Genomic DNA, 20,133 nt, shown 5'->3' with positions numbered 1-20,133 from the left:
GACTTTCCTCATTTTTCGGGCTGAGATTATTTTTAGCTTTGATTATTAGCCTGTTTGGCCAAGTTTATTTTTCCCCAAAAGTACTTATTTTTCTAATAAATGCTTATCTTAAAAAAAGTGAGGTGTTTGGCCTAGCTTTTGGGAGGAAATAAGTGCTTCTGGGGAGTAGCAAAAACAGTTTTTCAGAAGTTAAAAAAATAGTTTTTGCCCAAAAGCATTTTTTTGAAAAGTACTTTTGATAAAAATACACTTAGAAGCATTTTTTAAAAGTTTGGTCAAACACTAATTTTTGCTCAAGTGCTTTTTAAATTTATTGGCTAAACACAAACTACTTTTAGCCAAAATTACTTTTTTTTAAAAATACTTTTCAAAATAAGTTAATTTTATAAGTGTGGCCAAACATACTATATCTCCAACCGACATATAAACATTACTATTACTATCAATTTACAAATCTCAAAAAAATCATTAGAGCACTATAGGATTTGCTAGCACTCTTACTAATTTTTAATAAAATTTTCTGTAAGCACACCAATCAGGTACAATTTTTATTTTTATTTTATAATGACACCCTGTCATCCCGTGTTACGATCTGCTATTACTATCTTGCTCGTGATAAGAGAAGCTTGGAGAATTATATTGTCATTTGTGCTGATTGATGCTTAAGCCTAACTCAATTTGCCAACCTGTAAAGGTCAACCTCGTTAATTATGCAATTTATCAAAGCTTATTATTGGGAAGTGGGATAACCCTACATGATGATTTCAAAAGTGGACAACTTTATTGCTTTCTTTAATTAATTAACCCTCTCAAAAAGACAATTTAGAAAATAAAAGATCTTTAATTTTCTGTCTAGAAGAGGTTGTTGGTTAGGCTCTGTCAGGAAAGTGGGTCTGCCTTACATCTTTTTCCCATTTGCTTGTGATTGTACTAATACAACAGCACTTAATATGATGTATTCAGTGGCGGAATCAAGATTTTCATGAAGGGGTTTAAAATATAAAAGAAGCTAGAGGAGGTTCAACATCTACTCTATATATATAAAAATAATTTTAACTATGTATAAACAGTATTTTTTTTCACCGAAATGGGTTCGGATGAACCCCTCGGCCCTATATGGCTCCGCCCCAGGATACATTGAGATATTCATCATTTACTAATAGAAAATATTGTTAATTAGTTATTGGTAAAGCTACAAATCAATGTTGCTGTTAGACTGTTCGTGTCATATATTTGTGACGTCCATCTTATCCACACACAACTACTTGCTGAAGTATGTAACCTATGGCTATATATATGGATTTTAATATTACATATCAAATTCCTTACGGATCTTGATCTTTACTCCTATAATAATAAATAGTTTAGGAGAATACATAGTTTAGGAGAATACTATTAGGTATGCTAAGAAGATGAGCATGCATGAGAATAGGAATTAAATTAAGAGCCATAGTCGTTTTTGCTAATTCTAATTGTTCTCTAGCTGTGTCTCTAATGATCAGATTTGTAGTCTCCGTTAAAAACAGGAAAAAGAACATAGAGTAGAAGGCAAAGCCGTATTTTTTAGTGTTTTGCATGCTCTACTATAGCAGCATGCTTCGTAGTTAAAAGAAAGAAAGAACGAAGGAACACATATATGAGTGATAAAATTAGCCCATGAAAATATGATTTGTTCAATTCGTTTAAATTTGGCGGGTCAATGACGTTCGAAGTGCACAAATACCCGCTTTTAGGGTCGCCATTTAACGTTTACCCGAAGTTGAGCTTTCTTTACAAGTTTACCCACTTTAGGCACAACTTTAGACATTCGCGTCTGGAGTGTGGCCTGGTGAAGGCCAAACATCAAATGTTGAATTTTTAATGTATGATTGAACTTTAGTCATACATGAATGAAATAAATAAAAATTAGCTAAAATTTCAATCACATGTGTCTGATTTTTTTCGTCAAAAAAATAAGTTTGTTCTTCGAATTTCAATAATCTAAAACACAATTCAACACCCAAATAATTTTAATCTTCAAGCTTCAACAATCCACACTATTCAATACCAAAATCTACTTCAAATAAGTCAAATTTAAAAACATAAGTTCCATATATCGTAAAAAGAACAAACCTAATCATCAATTTGCAAAAAAAAAAATAACAAATCTTATAAACGCATTTTGGGATAATATTTTAACTAAGGCTTAATGCACATGCGGCCTCCTAAACTTGCACCTTTTTTCTATTTTGGCACCTCAACTTAGTGTTGTTCCTATTAAACTCCCGAACTCGTTCTTAAGTGCGTCTATCAACAACAACAACAACCCCAGTATAATCCCACCATGTGGGGTCTGGGGAGGGTAGAATGTACGCAGACTTAACCCCCGCCTTGAAAGGTAGGGCGGCTGTTTCCGAAAAACCCTCGGCTCTAAGTGTGTCTATCAAACCCCCTAATTTGATTTTTATTAGAAACAGAAATTAAATTGGGGAAATGGAGGTGAGTAATATTTTAGACATGTGGTAGGCTATTCTTTAGGTCGTGAATGCGTTAGTTTATGTTAGTTCTGCTCTTCCACTGCCTGCTTAATTAAGAACTCTCTTTTTCCCCTCTCTATTGCTGTTAATCTTAGCTAAAAGATGACATAATTAAATTGGTATATTTACTAGCACGTTGCTACATTGAAAATGACATACTATGTAAGTCGGATTGTGTTTGACAGATATACTATGTAAGTCCGATTATGTTTGACAGATATATTTGAGTACGAATTTAGAGGTTTAATAGGAACAAAATGAACTTATAAAAGGACAAATTTAGGGGGCACGCATGCATTAACCCTTTAACTAATCACTGTATCATTGGGCGTAAGAAGTTTTTATCAACTGTCTCAACCACACATATACTGCATCCTCTCTTTTCCGTCGATATAATATATATCCCCCTATTTTCATACATTTTCAAAAATCTCACACGGTTGCTAAATCCTCTCTTCCCTTAACTAGATGGCCTATGCCCGTGCTGCTCACGGGCCGAACACTTTGGATTATAATGTATCTATGCGTATGTAGTTGTGTTTGGATAGTGATAATATATATATATATATATATACACACACTATGTTCAAAACACGATTAATATAACATTGTAGTTTGTGGTCCGTATCTAAAACTTTACTATATTCGTGTTTGCTACGAATACAAAGTCGGCAAAAAATTTATTAATACTTTTTAAAAGAGAAGACTTGTTTAAAAGAAAACTATTTTCCTCTCATTGAGATAAAACAATAGCAATATTTAAGCATCAGTTGATACTTTCAATTTTAATTCGATTAATTTAAAGGTGTAAAATACTTATTATTTTTTTGTCAAATTTTGATTTGGATAATTCTAATTCAAATTATTAAATTAATTTTACATCTTTAAAATGAAACAAAGTAGAAATTGATTTTCTAGTTAAACGAAAAAAATACTATTTTTAATTTTTGGTAAATAATCTCGGTTTAGCTCATTTTACTTGTCATGTTGTTTTTTGCATGGTTTTTTAAGGAAACGTCAATTACAATTATAATTTGACTAATTTATCTTGTTTATTATTTGATCTTCATTTGATATTAATCTCTTTTCACATTTATTAGAGTAAGAATAAAGATGAAAAAATAATTAAATTCTAGCTTATTTTAAAATATAAATATTTTAAGTATATTTATTTTAGTAAACATAACAAATAAATGACATGGCGGAATAGCAAATACAACACTTAAATAACTAGATTAGATATCAGGCTAATATAAGAAAAGAAAGGAAATTGTATGTATTTGGCTACTTAACCTTTTGAAGAAAAACAATAATACGGGGTCCATGTTTTTTGCTGTGCAACAATTTCATTTGCTCCCACTAATAGGTTGATACGCATGTGGCAATGAATCCACTATTATTGACTTGATGGTAGGCCTGTGCACGAATCGGTTCGGTTTTGGCCATCATCGAGTTGAAATTTCGAATTTCGACTTTCTAAAATTCTCAACCAAACTCGATCCATTCTAGGTTCAATTTGATTCGTTTTTTATTGTTTTGGTTCGGTTACACAAATCGATTTGTTCGGTTTATTCGAAATTTAAACAAGCAACTATTTCATTTCAGTTTTAGAGTAAACATAACAAAAAATAATGAGATCCTAAACTTGCAACCTTATAACCAAGACATTAACCAAGAAAAAACCATAAACTTGCAAGCCTAATAGCATATAAATAGCAAAACAAGAGCTTGACAACTTGTGCAAGCATACAAATCCGCCAACACCACATTACATATACCAAATTAGTCATATTAGTCACTAGTGGCATATAAATTCGGTTTGTTCGGATCGGTTCGATTGATAATTGAAGCAAACCGTATCCGAACCGTTAAACCGTAATATTTTACAATTGCATTTGTAAATAGAAATCGAATTGTATTATCCAAATTAAATTATCCGAATTGTTTCGAATCGGTTTGGAAATTTGGATTGAACCGATTTGTGCACGGGCCTACTTGATGGGAATACTTTGGGAATAACATGAATATTGTTTGATTTTTTAATATAAGGGGTGCACGTTTTTTTTTTGACATTGTTTTTTTTTTTAATATGGGGTTTACTTTTCTTTTTTTCATGAGTTTGGAGAGGGTGGGGTCCACTTTTTTTCCTTTTTTTTTTAAATATTGCTTGATGTTTTTAGTATGAGGTCCACCTTATTTTTTTTTTAAGAGTGACTGACGACGAAGAATGAGTAAACCGATATTTTTATATAGTAGAAAAATAGAAATATAATAAAGTATTTCTATCTATTTTTTAGAAGAGTTGGTAATATAAAGTATAAAATGTCATCTTTTTGCCCTTAAATAAAAAGATGGGTGGGACCACAAAGGATTTTTTTGCCCTTAAATAAAAAAGTGGGACCAAAGGACGGACGATGATCTTGCTTATAAACCGGCTCTTCTATATAGTAGTAAAATATAAGTATTTTAAGTATAATTATTTCAATAAACATAACAAATAAATAACATGGTGGAATAGCAAATACAATAGTTCAATATCTAAATTACATCTCAGGCTAATATAAAAAGAGAAAGAAAATTGTATGGTTTGACTACTTAACCTTTTGAAGAAAAGCAATAATATGGGTCTATGTTTTTTGCTGTACAATAATTTCATTTACTCCCACTATTGGGTTAATACGCATGTGGCAATGAATCCATCATTATTGATTTAATGAGATACTTTAGAAATTACATGAATATTGTTTGATTTTTTAATATTGGATGCACTTTTTTTTACATTGTTTGTTTTTTTAATATGGGATTCACTTTTTTTTTTAAAATTACTTGATTTTGTTAATATGGGTTCATTGTTTTTTCCCGTGACTATGGAGACGATGGGTTTCATTTTTATTTTTTTTAGTATTGATTTGTATTTAATATGGGCCCACACTTTTGTTTTAATGGATTGACGACTGTTAAGTTAAATGGATTGACGACTGACGACGAAAAAGTAGCCAACCGCCTTTTCTATATAGTTATTAATTATTAAAATGGATTGACGACTGACGACGAAAAAGTAGCCAACCGCCTCTTCTATATAGTTATTAATTATTAAAATGGATTGACGACTGACGACTGACGACAAAAAAGTAGCCAACCGCCTCTTCTATATAGTTATTAATAATATTAATATAGCAAATGCCCCCAGTTTTCCTACATATTAAAAAAACTCACATAAATGCCAAGGGATTGTTTGATACGTGGGATCAGGTAAAATATTTCAAGATTAGATTTGGATCAAAATTTATATTATATTTAGATAGAGCATAAATTTACAGTCAACCAAACACAATATTAATTTATTCCTGAATATCTCATCTTATCCCTTTAAATTTAAAATTATTTTATCGCACCTCCCCATTAGGATAAATTAATCACTGGATTATAATTCCAGGGCTATGACCCATTTGGCCATGATACTTATTCACTTTTTTCTGAATCATTGTTTGTCCAATTAGGCATAATGTCTAATCCACGCTCCAAAAGCTAGCTTAAAATGAAAAGGATTATTCAAGCCTTATTAGAGTTTGCGTCCGTCACCAATGTGATATATTTTCTTCATGAATTATATTTGAAATTTAAGACCCTATTTTCACTTTCGGTATATTGAAACAACCAAACATTTTATGCAAAAAGTATAACCAAACTCCATCTTCAAAAATGCCTACGAGCCCGTTTGGATTGGCTTATAAGTTGGCTTATAAGCTGTTTTCAATTTTTTTGAGTGTTTGGCTGGCCAGCTTAAAGTCATTTTATGCTTAAAATAAGCTCAAAAAAATAATTGAACCCATTTGACTTAGTTTATCTAAAGCAGCTTATAAGCTGAAAACAGCTTATAAGCCAAAAAAAATAAGTTGGACTACCCCAACTTATTTTTTTCAGCTTATAAGCTGCAAACAGCTTTAAGCTGTAAGCCAATCCAAACGGGCTCTACCTAGTTTGCGAACGAAACGACCCCTAAATCATCTCTTCCGTTAATATAGCAAATAGCCCCCAATATTTCATGAGCCTGTCTTTCTCTTTCCTCTTTGTCCTCACACACTCACTCGTCTTTCACTTTTTTCCACCATTTCTCATTCCCATTTCACAGATCTGAGGCTCATCGCACCAGATCGGAGCCAAAGAAACTAATACAATCTCGTTGCAATGGAAGAAGCACTTGAATTGTCACGTGCGAAAGACACGAAGGAGAGAATGGCTGGTGTAGAGAGACTACATCAACTTCTAGAAGCTTCTAGAAAATCCCTCTCTTCATCTGAAGTTACTTCTTTAGTAGATGTTTGTTTAGATCTTTTGAAAGATAACAATTTTAGGGTTTGTCAAGGTGCGTTACAGTCACTTGATAGTGCTGCGGTGTTATCTGGTGAACATTTTAAGCTTCATTTCAATGCTCTTGTACCTGCTGTTGTTGAAAGATTAGGTGATGCCAAACAGCCCGTAAGGGATGCTTCTAGAAGATTGTTGCTTACTTTGATGCAGGTAAACGCTGTTGCTTTTCGTTTTTTTTTTACTGTTACTTTACCCTAATTGTGTTAAATTAGTTATTTTCCTAATGCTAATTTAGTTAAAAAGCTCAATTAGTTAGTAATTGTTCGTTTATTTAATTTAATTGTTAATGTGTTAGAGATGCTTCTAGAAGATTGTTGCTTAATTTGATGCAGGTAACTCATTGCATGAACGCGGTTAATCTTCGTTTTTACTGTAACTCTACTCTAATTGGATTAAGTTAATTATTTTCCTAATGCTAATTTAGTTAAAAAGCTCAATTAGTTAGCAATTGCTTGTTTATTAATTTAATTGTTAATGTGTTAGTATATAGCTATTTGTTAACTTTAAATTTAGCTAATTACTCCCTCCGTCCCAATTTATGCGGCACCCTTTCCTTTTTAGTCTGTACCAAAAAGAATGTTACATTTCTATACTAAGAATATAATTAGAAACAACTGAACTTTAAAATTCCGCTTTTACCTTTAATGAAATGATTTACAGCCACACAAACGGTGCCACATAAAAATTGGGACGGAGGGAGTATTATTTAATCCATTTTGCATATATTAATTGTTATAGTGACTGTTAATTAGTTAATCCTTATGTGTCTACTTCATGTGGACATAATTTTTTTTTTTTTTTGAATAAATTGGATTGGTTAAAGATTTCTGAAGAAAACTTATTTTTTGTTTTATGATGAAGCGGAATGAATATAGAGGATTCATATTGCCAACCTGGATTTTGGCATAGTTGTTGTATTGGTTCAAACGCCAAAAAATTGATTGAAGATTTCTTTCTTTTTTCTTTGTATTTTTTTTATTCTGTTCAGGGATAAGGGTGGTTGGAGGTGGTTGAACATTGGAGTCTTTGATCGGAACAGATGAAGATTAAAGAAACTATTTATATGACCCAATTGTTTGCTAGTGGCGAATAATATTTATAAAGTTCAGTCAATTTACCAATTTTCAAAAAAAAATAAAAATATTTATCAAGTTCAATTGATTAGGCATGTCTATAGTATTTTCAGATCGACTCCAAAAATATGCAAGATGCTTTTGTTGTGTGTGCCTTGCGCCTACAGTATGCACGTGCACATTAGGGGTGACTCAGTAAAATTTGTGTCATAAAGCTAAGTTTTAACAAGAGGCCTTAAACTTATTTAATAAATTTCATTTATACTTTTTGTTGAAGTTATGTTTTTAGTTTTTTGAGATATAAACTGATTAATTATTTGAATCAATTTATTTTAATATTTCTTTACAATTGACGACCTATCCAATCCATTTAATATATATTTGTTGAGAGATGATTGATATTACGTAACAATATTCAGCTTGAGAATTATTTAAATCAACATATGCTAAAAAACATTGAATTCAAATTGGAGAAAGCGCTATGGAGTTTCACTACTATATTACATCTCTTCTAATGCTTTAATTCTTGATATTAATAAAAATACAAGTATCTTGATTTAATCTTAAGGGACTTGCTCTTCAATTTATGAATCAATCAAACGTGACAAAAATAAATTGTTTTGATTAAGAAAATAGAGCTGAATTGTAAAGTGAACTTGTTGTAAACAGGAAAAATGATGGATTTATGTGGACAAGAAAAAATCAAAACCAAAAGGGAAGGTAAATGCACTAATTAATACTTAAAAGTTAAGAACTTATAGTAATTAGCTAAGTGGATGCTCCTTCATACAGAGCTCAAAGAGAATTACCCATCATAAGAAAGCTGCTCGCTCTTTTGAACTTCACTCATTTGGGGCCTTAAAAAATTTGAGGCCTAAAGCCTAGGAATTAGTGGCTTTACCATCTAGCCAGCCCTGGCACACTTTCAGGGATGAAAAATGATAACAGCGCAAGATTACAATTCACCATTCTGTTACCGAAAATTAATTATTTGGAATGCAGAACATTACTAATGATCAAGTTTTTTGACATGTTAATTTTGACCGAATATGTGACCATCTAAAACGAACAGTAATACAAAGCAATGAAGTCATCGTGTTTGTTGGCTATAATGTAAAACTAATTTAGCATGGTATTTAAGTGGAGAAGGGTAGAGGGGTGGACCCTTTCTGACCGTTTGCCACTGCCCCTTGAGGATTTCTCGGTTATAAAAAAAAGTGTAAAACTAATTTAGCGTGTTAAGATAATATAATTGGGATATTCTTGCTTTTTTCACAAGGCAGAACACATTATTTTTGACTGTCAAAAAGATGTAGATAAGACTCTTATCAAACTGAGTAGTTGTTTTTCAAGGGGAGTTTTTGAACATTAATTTTAATAACTTTCAGATGTGAATATTGTTGGTTAGCACAGTTACAACCAGCATGAGATAATTTCAACTTGTGTTCCAGGGGAAAAAACTAGAAACCTATTTGGCTGATTAATATATATATACATATATATTCTGCAGGTTTCTTCGCCAACTATCATTGTTGAGAGGGCAGGGTCTTGTGCTTGGATGCACAGAAGTTTCAGAGTTCGAGAAGAATTTGCTCGTACTGTTACATCAGCGATTAGTCTTTTTTCTTCAACAGAGCTGCCCCTTCAACGAGCTATTCTTCCTCCTGTATGTGATTCACCACGAATGGCGATGAAGCTCTTTTGTATGTTGTGATACTAAATACGTCACCTTTTGTTATCCAATTTTGTAAACATCCTTCTTCTTTGTTGCTAGATTCTGCAAATGTTGAGTGATCCTAACCCCGGTGTTAGAGATGCAGCCATATCATGTATTGAGGTTAGTGAAACTGTTTTCGTATCTCAATTTCATGTAGTTGTGGTACTGTCTAGAAGGGTTAGAGTTGTATTTAATTAGTGTCTAGTGTATTAGCAATTTGGCTGATCACTTGCTGCCTCAAATTCTGACAGGCTGTGTTAATTGTAGCTATATGTAAATTGGTAACATTCGAAAAAGACAAAAAAGCCATATTTATAAGGGCAATAGTAGCTCACTAATTTGGCCATTAAAAAATTTAGACATTTTACTGCGAAAGCGAGATAGGGAGAGAGAGAAAAAAGAACCAACAAACACAACAATTTTTTTTTTTTTTTTTGGGGGTGGGGGCTGAGGCTTTGAGAGATTTTAATCCATAAGAAACACCCTTAGTTGTTTATTAAGGTATAGAAGATTGGTGTTGTTCGTAGAAAATCATGTCTTTTTAAATGAGGTTTTCTACTTTTTGGTATATTATTTTATACGGGTATTTTTTGCTCATTGTTAATAAATTTTATTACTTGATAATTTTTTTTATATCAAGGCTTGATGTTTCTTACTTGGATATGCCTTGAATTGACATGTAAAAGAGGCCAATATACTTCATATAGTTTTATGATAGCTTGAATATAGAGATAAAAGAGCTTTTATGTTGGAGTTCGGATGGGAGCAAAATGCTAGTTTTCATTTTTTTTGATAACCGTGGTGTTCGTGCCAGCTTGCATGCACCTCACTAATTCCATAGGGTACCTGTTACCTCCCACCAGCGTAGGTACTGGTTAACCCTGTCTTCTAAGGCTTGGACAGATGGGAAGAAATCACCTAAGTGGATTTGAACCTGAGGCCTCATGGTTCTCAACCCATTTCATTGACCACTAGCCCACACTTATACATTTTTTTCTGAAAACCAAATATTAGTTTCAGTTTAAGAGTTACATAGTGAAGGATGCTTAGCTCTTTTTATGATGTAGAAATACAACTATTTGTAAAGTTTAGTAAAAAGGATAAATATTTTAAACAGTCTTGCATACAATTGTATATGGTTGACATTTAATTGAAGAGCTATGATAAAGCTTTTGGGGAAAGCTTCCGTACTTGTGAATAGAAATTCTTTGCGCCTTCTACTTCCTCCACCTGATGAGAGGATGGTTGCAAGATGGTCTAACATCAACATTCTGGGAAGTTTATACGTATAGATGCAACATGATGGAGGGACAACCTAGTGGTAAGGACCTTCCACCTCCAAATATAAGGATGGCGATTTGAGTCACCAAGGGAGCAAAGCGGGAAATGGCCACAAGTGGCCTCCTGGCTAGCAGAAGTTTGAGGGATGGGGGTTTTTAATATCCCTAAAGCAAAAGTAACGAAAGAACCCAAAAATAAACCTCTACTTTGCTCATAATCTTTACGGAGATTTCTATACTTTGCTCACTTATCAAAAGAGAAAAAGGGACGTCTAGACCTTGCTGGCTTGCTCCATCTATTTTACTGAGAGTTCTAGATATTCATTCCCTCTATTGATATAGCCTAGTCTTTAACCGTAGACTTTAAAATTTTTATATTTTCTGTTCAGCAATTAACTTCAGTTTGGAAAAGCGGCTGTGTTAGTTTTATTATCGAAGTCATAGCATGCTTCTGACTGTGAGGTTCAGTGTCTTTTCTTTTCTCTTACAATATAAAGATGCTCCAATCTCACTGTCTTTATTTTGATTCTTTTAGAAGCTCGCAGTCTTGGTTTTGGCTATTTATCAAGGAAGTCGCCTATGATTGATTAAATTAATTGATCAAACATATAAAAATTACCTTCGGGCTAGTGGTGTACTTCTTGTTCCAGCCAGTGCAGTTATCATGCTGGTAGTCAGAAGTGATTGTCACAAGTTATCTGTTAGCTTTTTCACTGTCTTTCATCAACTTGTTACAATTTTAAAGCCATTTTATGCTGCGTGGAAGTGATTAGTTGTTAGTAGTTGTTCTTTGTAATCATTTCTCTGTAGTTGGTTAAAGCTGCAGCAGGAGGGGCTGTTGATAAATGTTTGGAAATATCCAAATCGGTGCTTGCTAATATTTGTGTATCATTACTGAATTCTTGCTTTATATTATTCTTTTATGTATTGTTGGTTTACTGCCTTTCACTAACAAATAATCAGTTCCATGATTAAGTGTTATGCCTTTAACAGCCCCTCTGTCCATGTTTTATCTTCTTTGCAGGAGATGTATTCATCGGCTGGAGCTCAGTTCCGTGATGAGCTTCAGCGCCATCATCTTCCTACCATGATGGTATGTACATAACTTGAGACGTTTTCATTCTAGCAATAGTTATCCTATCATATGCAGTGACCTGAGTTTCCAGTTGTAGATTTTATTTCACTTGGTCACTAATGTGATAGGGAAAGCCTAATTTCTTCTAAATCTCTGTCTTGACTTGATAATTGGCTGCAGCTAAAAGATATTAATGCCCGACTAGAGAAGATTGAGCCCAAAAATCGCTCAGATGGAATTCCAAGAAGCTATTCAGCTGCTGAGGTTAGATCCACTGGTCTTAATCCCAAGAAAAGCAGCCCAAGGGCTAAAAGTTCAACAAGAGAGGCGTCTCTTTTTGGAGGTTAGTACATGCACCCAATATGCCTTGGAAACTTTTACATATATTAAGCTTTTGTTGGCATCCTTTTGTCATGTTACATACTGGGGATAAAAGTTTTCAAGGTTTTGTTGGTTAACCTTTCTAAATGATGAGGGGGAGCAGGAGAGGAGAGAAGCAGAATTGTGTAGTTGGTCTAAGAACATTGAGAAATCATTTGCCGGTGGTAATCAGGGTATTTTCCATGTAAAACAACTACTATGAGTCTATGAATAAAGGGTATTTTGACCCAAAAAAAAAAAGGGAACACAGAGAGAAGGAGGTTTTCAATAACATAATCACAAGAACAGTCTATGATTGTATACTTGATCGAATGTCATTTGCTCTCTACTCTTGTATAGGGGATGCTGATGCTACGGAGAAACCTGTCGAGCCAATTAAAGTGTACTCAGAAAAGGAGCTGGTGAGGGAGTTTGAGAAGATTGCCTCTACCCTTGTGCCAGAGAAGGATTGGTCTATCCGTATCTCTGCTATGCAGAGAATTGAGGCTCTTGTTATTGGAGGTGTGTTTTCTACTATGGCATTTGCTGTATAACTATGTCCCCTTCTCTTATTGAAGTGATATATACAGAGCTCAGTGCTTCCTCTGCCATTCCCCACTGAAAAGAAAGAAAAAGGAAAAGAGAAGAAAATTGTATGAAATAAGAGAAAATAGGATTATTTATGTTCAAATGATTTCTTTCCTATCATGTCTTGACCAGCTTATATTGCGCCTCATCTTCTATTTCCTCGTATCAGGTGCAACTGATTTTCCTTGTTTCCGTGGACTTCTAAAGCAGCTTGTTGTCCCTTTGAGCACACAGTTGTCTGATCGGAGATCCACCATTGTCAAACAGGTCTGTTGCCATAGTCTATAACATACCAACTCTGCTAGTGTGTCTTTTTGAAACTTATTTTTCCTCTAATTATTCGCTTCTGTCTCCTGCTTTGTTACCCGGGCTGTGTCAAATGGGTTATGAGTGCTAGTTATGGATCGGTCAATACAGAAAACCTACTAGAATTTGCATGTTTATGTCAAACGTTTGCATCCTAGTCCATCTGAAATAGCTTGCTATTGCTGTCTGCTCCACTCACTGTAGTTGCCGTCTTCATAGAGGCCTTTTAGTAGTCAGATAGACCTGTGGCCCTCTCTTTCTTACAATGCATTTATGCAATCTAGGACTGCATCTCGGTGTTCACACTTATTTCTCCATTTTTGAGGACATTTTTTGCACCTTTTCCTTATTAATTCTCAGGTTAAAGAGTATCACCCAATCTGAATGTATGCACATAGACTCTTGTTCTTTTGCCAGATTTTATCAGTTAAGATGTCTACTCGCGCCACAGGAACTGGAGTGTCTGAGTATATTTATTGGGCGGTTTATACTTCACCTGCCCATTTTTCCTTCTGAAATTGATGAGAAAAAGTTCATTAGTGTCTCTTATGCATGTACTCCATAAACATGGAGACATTTAAGTAGACTAAAGTGTTCCAATTTACGGTGTCTTCTCCTTGTCTTTTATTGGTAGGCTTGCCATTTGTTAAACCTCCTATCCAAAGAGCTTTTGGGAGATTTTGAGGCATGTGCTGAGATGTTCATTCCGGTGAGTAACTTTTTTAGCTACTGTCCGCAGATTTATGCTTCTCTCATCTCATTTAGAGAAAAGAATGATCTTACACCAAATGGCGTAGGTTGTTTCTGACTTCTGATTTGAATTTCAGGTTCTTTTCAAGCTTGTTGTGATAACTGTTCTTGTAATTGCAGAATCTGCTGATACCTGCATAAAGACGGTAACGCTTTATGTGCAGTTATAATCATCTCTCTTTCCTCCCTTTGTATATTGGTTAGTCATGTGCCACTATTATTTTCAGATGTTGCGCAACTGCAAGGTTGCTCGTGCACTTCCTCGAATAGCTGATTGTGCAAAGAATGATCGAAATGCAGTTCTTCGTGCAAGGTTTGATTCTTTGTGGTCAATTATCGTGTGTATTCTGCTTTAATTCTGGACAGTGCTGTTCCTCATTCACAACACTTAACAGATGCTGTGAGTATGCACTTCTAATCCTGGAACATTGGCCTGATGCATCTGAGATACACCGTTCAGCAGAACTCTATGAAGACCTTATAAAGTGTTGTGTAGCAGATGCGATGAGTGAGGTATGGATCTTGAATTCTACGTACAGATGTAAATTTGAATGTACACTATGCTGCTTGCATCATTCAATCTCCCCTCTTCTTCGCGCACCGAGAGAGACACTATGTTCCATTTTGTCCTCGTATTCAATATCTTTTTTTTTTCCATTTCTTTTTGCAATTTCATTACTCTCAGTTGAAACTTAACAGGTACGATCAACTGCTAGAACTTTGTACAGAATGTTTGCAAGAACTTGGCCAGAACGATCCAGGCGTTTGTTTATGTCCTTTGATCCTGTTATCCAAAGGGTACTCTGTTTTCTCTTAAAGTTGCTCCCAGCATCTTAACATTACTTTAAATTGCGTTTAGATTTGACATGACGGACTAAAGGGGAAAGACTTTTGCAGATCATAAATGAGGAAGATGGTGGAACTCATAGACGGCATGCTTCACCTTCTGTTCGAGAGAGGAGTTCACACTTCTCACTTGCTTCTCAAACATCTGCTTCTTCACAAATTTCTGGTTATGGAACTTCTGCAATAGTTGCTATGGATAGAAGTTCCAGTTTGCCTTCAGGCACATCCCTCTCCACTGGGCTACTCCTGTCACAAACAAAACCTGTGGGTACTGGCACAGAACGTAGCTTGGAAAGTGTACTTCATGCCAGCAAACAGAAAGTTTCTGCTATAGAAAGCCTGCTCAAAGGTCTGGATATGTCTGAGAAAAGTCGATCCTCTAGTTTGGATCTAGGTAATTGTTTCCTCTTCCATTATTCTTCCTCATCTCAAAATCTTGTGTGTGGTATTTTAGTGCCAAGGTGAAAGCCTTAGAGTTCATCCACATGCAGCAGCTTCTAAAACTTGGCAGAAAGGATGCTGGGAAAACTAAAAAGACTATGGGTGTGTTTGGTATTGATGGAAGATGTTTTCCAAGAAAATATTTTCTCAGATAGTGTTTTTTCCGACTCATTTTCTTGTGTTTGGTACGCAAGTTGGAAAATGTCATTTCAAGAGCATTTGGATATACTTAAAGCAAAACCACTATGAAGCTTTTGAATCCTGTGTGCGACTTTTGGTGGTGGGGAGCGGGGGGCTGGGTAGTGTAAGAAACCCAAAAAAAAAAACCTTTTAATTCTTTTCTTTTGGGGGGGGGGGGGTGGGGTTTGGTAGTTGGGGGTAAGAATTTTTTTCCATTTTTTATAGAAGTAAAACAAAATATATGAAACAGTAAATTCAGGGGGGTGGGTGCTGGAAGGTAGGAGTGGTGGGGATGGGGTGGAAAGTGGGTGAGTGGGGATGGGGCATACCGGGATGGATTGGGGAATGCGTTGGTGCGTTTTTATTAATCTGGAAAATGTTTTCCCTCAAATTTTTATGGAAAACATTTTCTCCTATTTTGAGGAAAACATTTTCCGTCGTACCAAACACACCCTATAGCTATAATATTCCTCTCTTAAAAGAAAAGAAGAAGACTAGCTATAATGTTTGAAGTTTTATGAAGACCTTAATTTTTCTTTTCCTGCCCCTAGTGCAGGAGTTGACCCGCCATCGTCCCGTGACCCACCATTTCCTCTTGCTGTTCCTGCATCGAATAGTCTTGTTAACGCTTTGGTAGATGCACCATCTGGTTTCTCTAGAGGGAAGAATCGCAATGGTGGATTGGGTTTGTCTGATATCATTACTCAGATCCAGGCCTCGAAGGATTCAACTAAATCATCCTATCGAAGTAGTGCGGTTCATGAATCCTTTTCAGCGCTTAATTCTTATTCGGCAAGAAGGGCTTCAGAAAAACTACCAGATAGAGGTTTTTCTGAAGATAATGCTGAAGTGAGGGAAGGTAGACGGTTAATGAACTCACACGTTCACAGACAATACATAGAGTCACCATACAGAGATGCTAACTTTAGGGATTCTCAGAATAATCACGTTCCAAATTTTCAACGTCCTCTATCAAGAAAGAACACAGCAGGAAGAATGTCTACTAGCAAGAGAAGGAGCTTTGATGACAGTCAGCTTCCGCTTGGAGACATGTCAAGTTATGTGGAGGGACCTGCCTCACTAAGTGATGCATTAAGTGAAGGTCTCAGTTCTAGTTCAGATTGGAATGCTAGGGTTGCTGCATTTAGCTATGTCAGGTCTTTGCTACAGCAGGGGCCTAGAGGTATTCCAGAAATCATTCAGAGCTTTGAGAAGGTTATGAAATTATTTTTCCAGCACCTTGATGATCCCCATCATAAAGTTGCACAGGCTGCTCTGTCAACCCTTGCAGATCTTATTCCAGCTTGCAGAAAACCTTTTGAAAGTTACATGGAGCGGATTTTGCCCCATGTTTTCTCACGGCTAATTGATCCCAAGGAATCGGTGAGACAGCCTTGCTCAACTACACTAGAAATTGTTAGTAAAACATACGGTGTCGACTCCCTTTTGCCAGCTTTGCTCCGTTCATTGGATGAACAGCGTTCGCCAAAGGCCAAACTTGCTGTAATTGAGTTTGCAATTGGCTCTTTTAACAAGCATCCTTCGAATTCCGAAGGTGCTGGAAATAGTGGCATCCTTAAGTTATGGCTCGCTAAGTTGACACCATTGGTCTATGATAAAAATACCAAACTGAAAGAAGCAGCTATTTCATGCATTATATCAGTGTACACACACTTTGATGCAACAGCGGTTTTGAATTTTATTCTTAGCTTATCAGTTGAAGAACAAAATTCGTTGAGACGAGCTCTTAAACAGTATACCCCTCGTATAGAAGTGGATTTGATGAATTTTCTGCAGAATAAGAAAGAAAGGCAGCGTTCCAAGTACGATCCATATGATGTGACTGGAACATCTTCTGAAGAGGGATATGTAGGAGCTTCAAAGAAAAGTCATCCATTTGGAAGGTATTCTGCTGGTTCAGTTGATAGTGATGGTGCCAGAAAGTGGAACTCTGTTCCGGACTCTACCTATATGCCTAGCTCTATAGGTCACTCATTGTCGGATGATACTCAAGACTTCTATCATGGTGTTGAAACTGGTTCCAACTCTGATCTTCCTGTTTCAAAAGCTTTGGCCCATGCCGCAAGTGAGAGTAATGGATTGTGGGCTAATCCGCAGGAAAGCAATGGAAACAGCTTAAACGTGGAGCACACTTCCACACCCCGTCTGGAGGTTAATGGGTTAGTTGACTCGGAGCATCTAGCTGCAGGTGTTGGAGCTGATAATGAATCTGATTTGGGACTTAATCACCTTAAACTTTCTGCTCTGAAGATAAACTCAACTCCAGCAACCGGACCAAGTATTCCTCAGATTCTTCATTCGGTGAGTTCTCTGTGGTCAATCTATGCCTGTGAACTTACACTTTATTGTCAAATTATCTGAGATTCTCCTCTTCCTTGGTTAAAGAATCTCTCAAGTCCTGTGTGCAAAAACTTAGGATGAAAACTATCACAATCTTTACCCTGCTTTCTCTCACACTTCTGCCAGATTTGTAATGGAAATGGTGAAAGTCCTGCTGCCAACAAGCATGGTTCACTCCAACAACTAGTTGACGCTGTTACCAAAGATCAATCCATATGGAGCAAGGTATATTAGTCACAGATTTATTTGCTTGGTTGTTACTATCCGTTTATATAGATTTTAAAGTCCTCATGCAACATTGTGAATGGCATTTAGTTTAGTTCCTTTTTAATATTCCAACTAGTTAGAGTTCATTTGTTGCTTTTTTATTTTAAAGATCTTATGCATATCAGGATTTAATTCTATTAATTTGAAAAGATGGTTTCTATTATGACGTGCCATCTTTTATTCACTGCAGTACTTCAATCAGATATTGACTGCTGTAATCGAGGTGCTTGATGATTCTGAGTCATCAATAAGAGAACTTGCCCTATCTCTGATAGTTGAAATGCTGAAGAATCAGGTCTTTTGTTGCTTCAAATCTATTTTTGTTCCATCCATTTAGCTATAGATAAGAAATGTTGTCTGCTTCCTTTTAACCCTATTTGTTTACTATGTCGTTTTACTTTATCCATCTTCTGTTGTTCCAGAGAGATGCTATGGAGGATTCAGTCGAGGTTGTAGTTGAGAAATTATTCAACGTAACCAAGGATGTTGCTCCAAAAGTAAACTCTCACTTAGATGAAGTTGTTATGCTGAAGATTTCCCTTCCCTCCTTTCTAATGTGTTATATTTTTCCAGGTTTCAAATGAAGCTGAGCATTGTTTAACTATAGTGTTGTCCCAGTATGACCCATTTAGATGCTTAAGTGTAAGTTTTGGTGTTCCGTTTGAATTTGCGTCGCAAGATATTTGGGTTTTTGTTTTCCTTTTCATGGCCTTTTCTCTGATATTCTTCTGATAACTTGCTGCTATCATAGGTTGTCGTTCCTTTGCTTGTCACCGAAGACGAGAAGACTCTTGTAACCTGTATTAACTGTTTGACAAAGGTAATTTGCTGATCGGATCTGAACCCTGAACTCGTTAGAGTCTCGTGTCTAGTTTTTTTTTGTTTTTTTGTTTTTTTTTGGGTGAGAAGTAGTCCTAATTGTTTCGCTACAGTATGTCAAACTTGGAAAAGCTATGGTGTGATTGGTTAGTGATTTGAACTTATGCTTCTTTCTTCAGCTTGTGGAGAGGTTTTCCCAGGAAGAATTGATGTCTCAGCTACCTTCGTTCTTACCTGCCCTGTTTGATGCTTTTGGAAACCAGAGTGCAGATGTTCGCAAGGTGCCAATTACTTTTGTTCTCTTTCTTCTCTTTTTAGAGCCCAAAAAAGCTTTTTAGAATTAAGGATGTAATCACTAAGTAAATTCGTAGCATAAAGCATGCAATATAATCATTCAGTATTAACAGGTGTTCCTTTGTCAGATGCTATTGAGCCCCAGCCCTCACTTCATTGTATTTTCCTGCCTGTTTTATGGACTGAAATATGGTCATTAGATAAACCTTATACCTATCCCCAAAGGAAATAGAAGAAGAAACAAAATCATGCAATAAACCTTAGTAATACAAACTTTGAGGCTGTGATATAACTAAATTGGATTGCCTATAATCAAATTAGCATTGTGCCTTGTACATTGTTGAAGAATGAATGAAGAGATAAATGCAGTTCACATTCTGTACTTATCTGTAGTTTTATCAATTAAGCTGTTTTCTGAATTGCATAATTTTCTTGGCTGGCAGACTGTTGTGTTCTGTTTAGTTGACATATACATCATGCTCGGCAAAGCATTTTTGCCATACTTGGAAGGATTGAACAGCACACAGTTGAGATTGGTGACTATTTATGCAAATCGAATATCACAGGCTAGAACAGGGACTCCCATAGATGCTAACCGCAGTTAAGCTGGTGCTAGCTTTGTTGGAATTTCCTTGTAGGTTTATGAGGAGTTTAATCTTGTCATTCAATCTATGATGTGTCCTGTATATCGTGTGAATGTCCATTTTGAAGGTGGGTAAAGTTTTATTCTTTTATTTAACTGTGTGTTCATATTTTTTCCTCCCACATGATTGGTTGGGAGTTGGAGAGTGCGTGTCGGGAACAAAGGTGAAGTTGTAAACAGTAAATGTTATGCTTATAATGAAATCTACAGTGTTTTTGAGTACTGCTTTAGAAGCTGAGATGATAG

The 20,133-nt window shown here is 35.4% G+C and overlaps 1 protein-coding gene across 1 annotated transcript; it reads left to right on the top strand.

Annotated features, from left to right (window-relative positions):
• Positions 1 to 6,489: 6,489 nt before the first annotated feature.
• LOC132610233 (CLIP-associated protein-like) lies at positions 6,490 to 20,109 on the top strand. Its single transcript, XM_060324538.1, has 21 exons — positions 6,490 to 7,037; positions 9,471 to 9,626; positions 9,735 to 9,797; positions 11,982 to 12,050; positions 12,213 to 12,375; positions 12,753 to 12,914; positions 13,150 to 13,247; positions 13,921 to 13,995; positions 14,114 to 14,182; positions 14,264 to 14,349; positions 14,432 to 14,549; positions 14,736 to 14,834; positions 14,934 to 15,276; positions 16,060 to 17,825; positions 17,991 to 18,089; positions 18,322 to 18,426; positions 18,554 to 18,628; positions 18,705 to 18,773; positions 18,883 to 18,951; positions 19,130 to 19,231; positions 19,688 to 20,109. Exons 1-21 carry the CDS (start codon positions 6,705 to 6,707, stop codon positions 19,847 to 19,849), a joined length of 4,281 nt encoding a protein of 1,426 aa, XP_060180521.1. The 5' UTR covers positions 6,490 to 6,704; the 3' UTR covers positions 19,850 to 20,109.
• Positions 20,110 to 20,133: the final 24 nt, after the last annotated feature.

Source organism: Lycium barbarum, chromosome 9, assembly GCF_019175385.1.
Source record: "Lycium barbarum isolate Lr01 chromosome 9, ASM1917538v2, whole genome shotgun sequence".
Lineage (NCBI taxonomy): Eukaryota > Viridiplantae > Streptophyta > Magnoliopsida > Solanales > Solanaceae > Lycium > Lycium barbarum.
This window is presented reverse-complemented; position numbering and strand designations above follow the sequence as displayed.

Excerpts from the sequence above, each read along its gene's own strand:
- LOC132610233 (XM_060324538.1), top strand. The coding sequence starts at position 6,705 with ATGGAAGAAGCACTTGAATTGTCACGTGCGAAAGACACGAAGGAGAGA. Across the intron at positions 18,427-18,553 it reads TTGAAATGCTGAAGAATCAG|AGAGATGCTATGGAGGATTC; the intron begins GTCTTTTGTTGC and ends CTGTTGTTCCAG. Across the intron at positions 19,232-19,687 it reads AGAGTGCAGATGTTCGCAAG|ACTGTTGTGTTCTGTTTAGT; the intron begins GTGCCAATTACT and ends CTTGGCTGGCAG.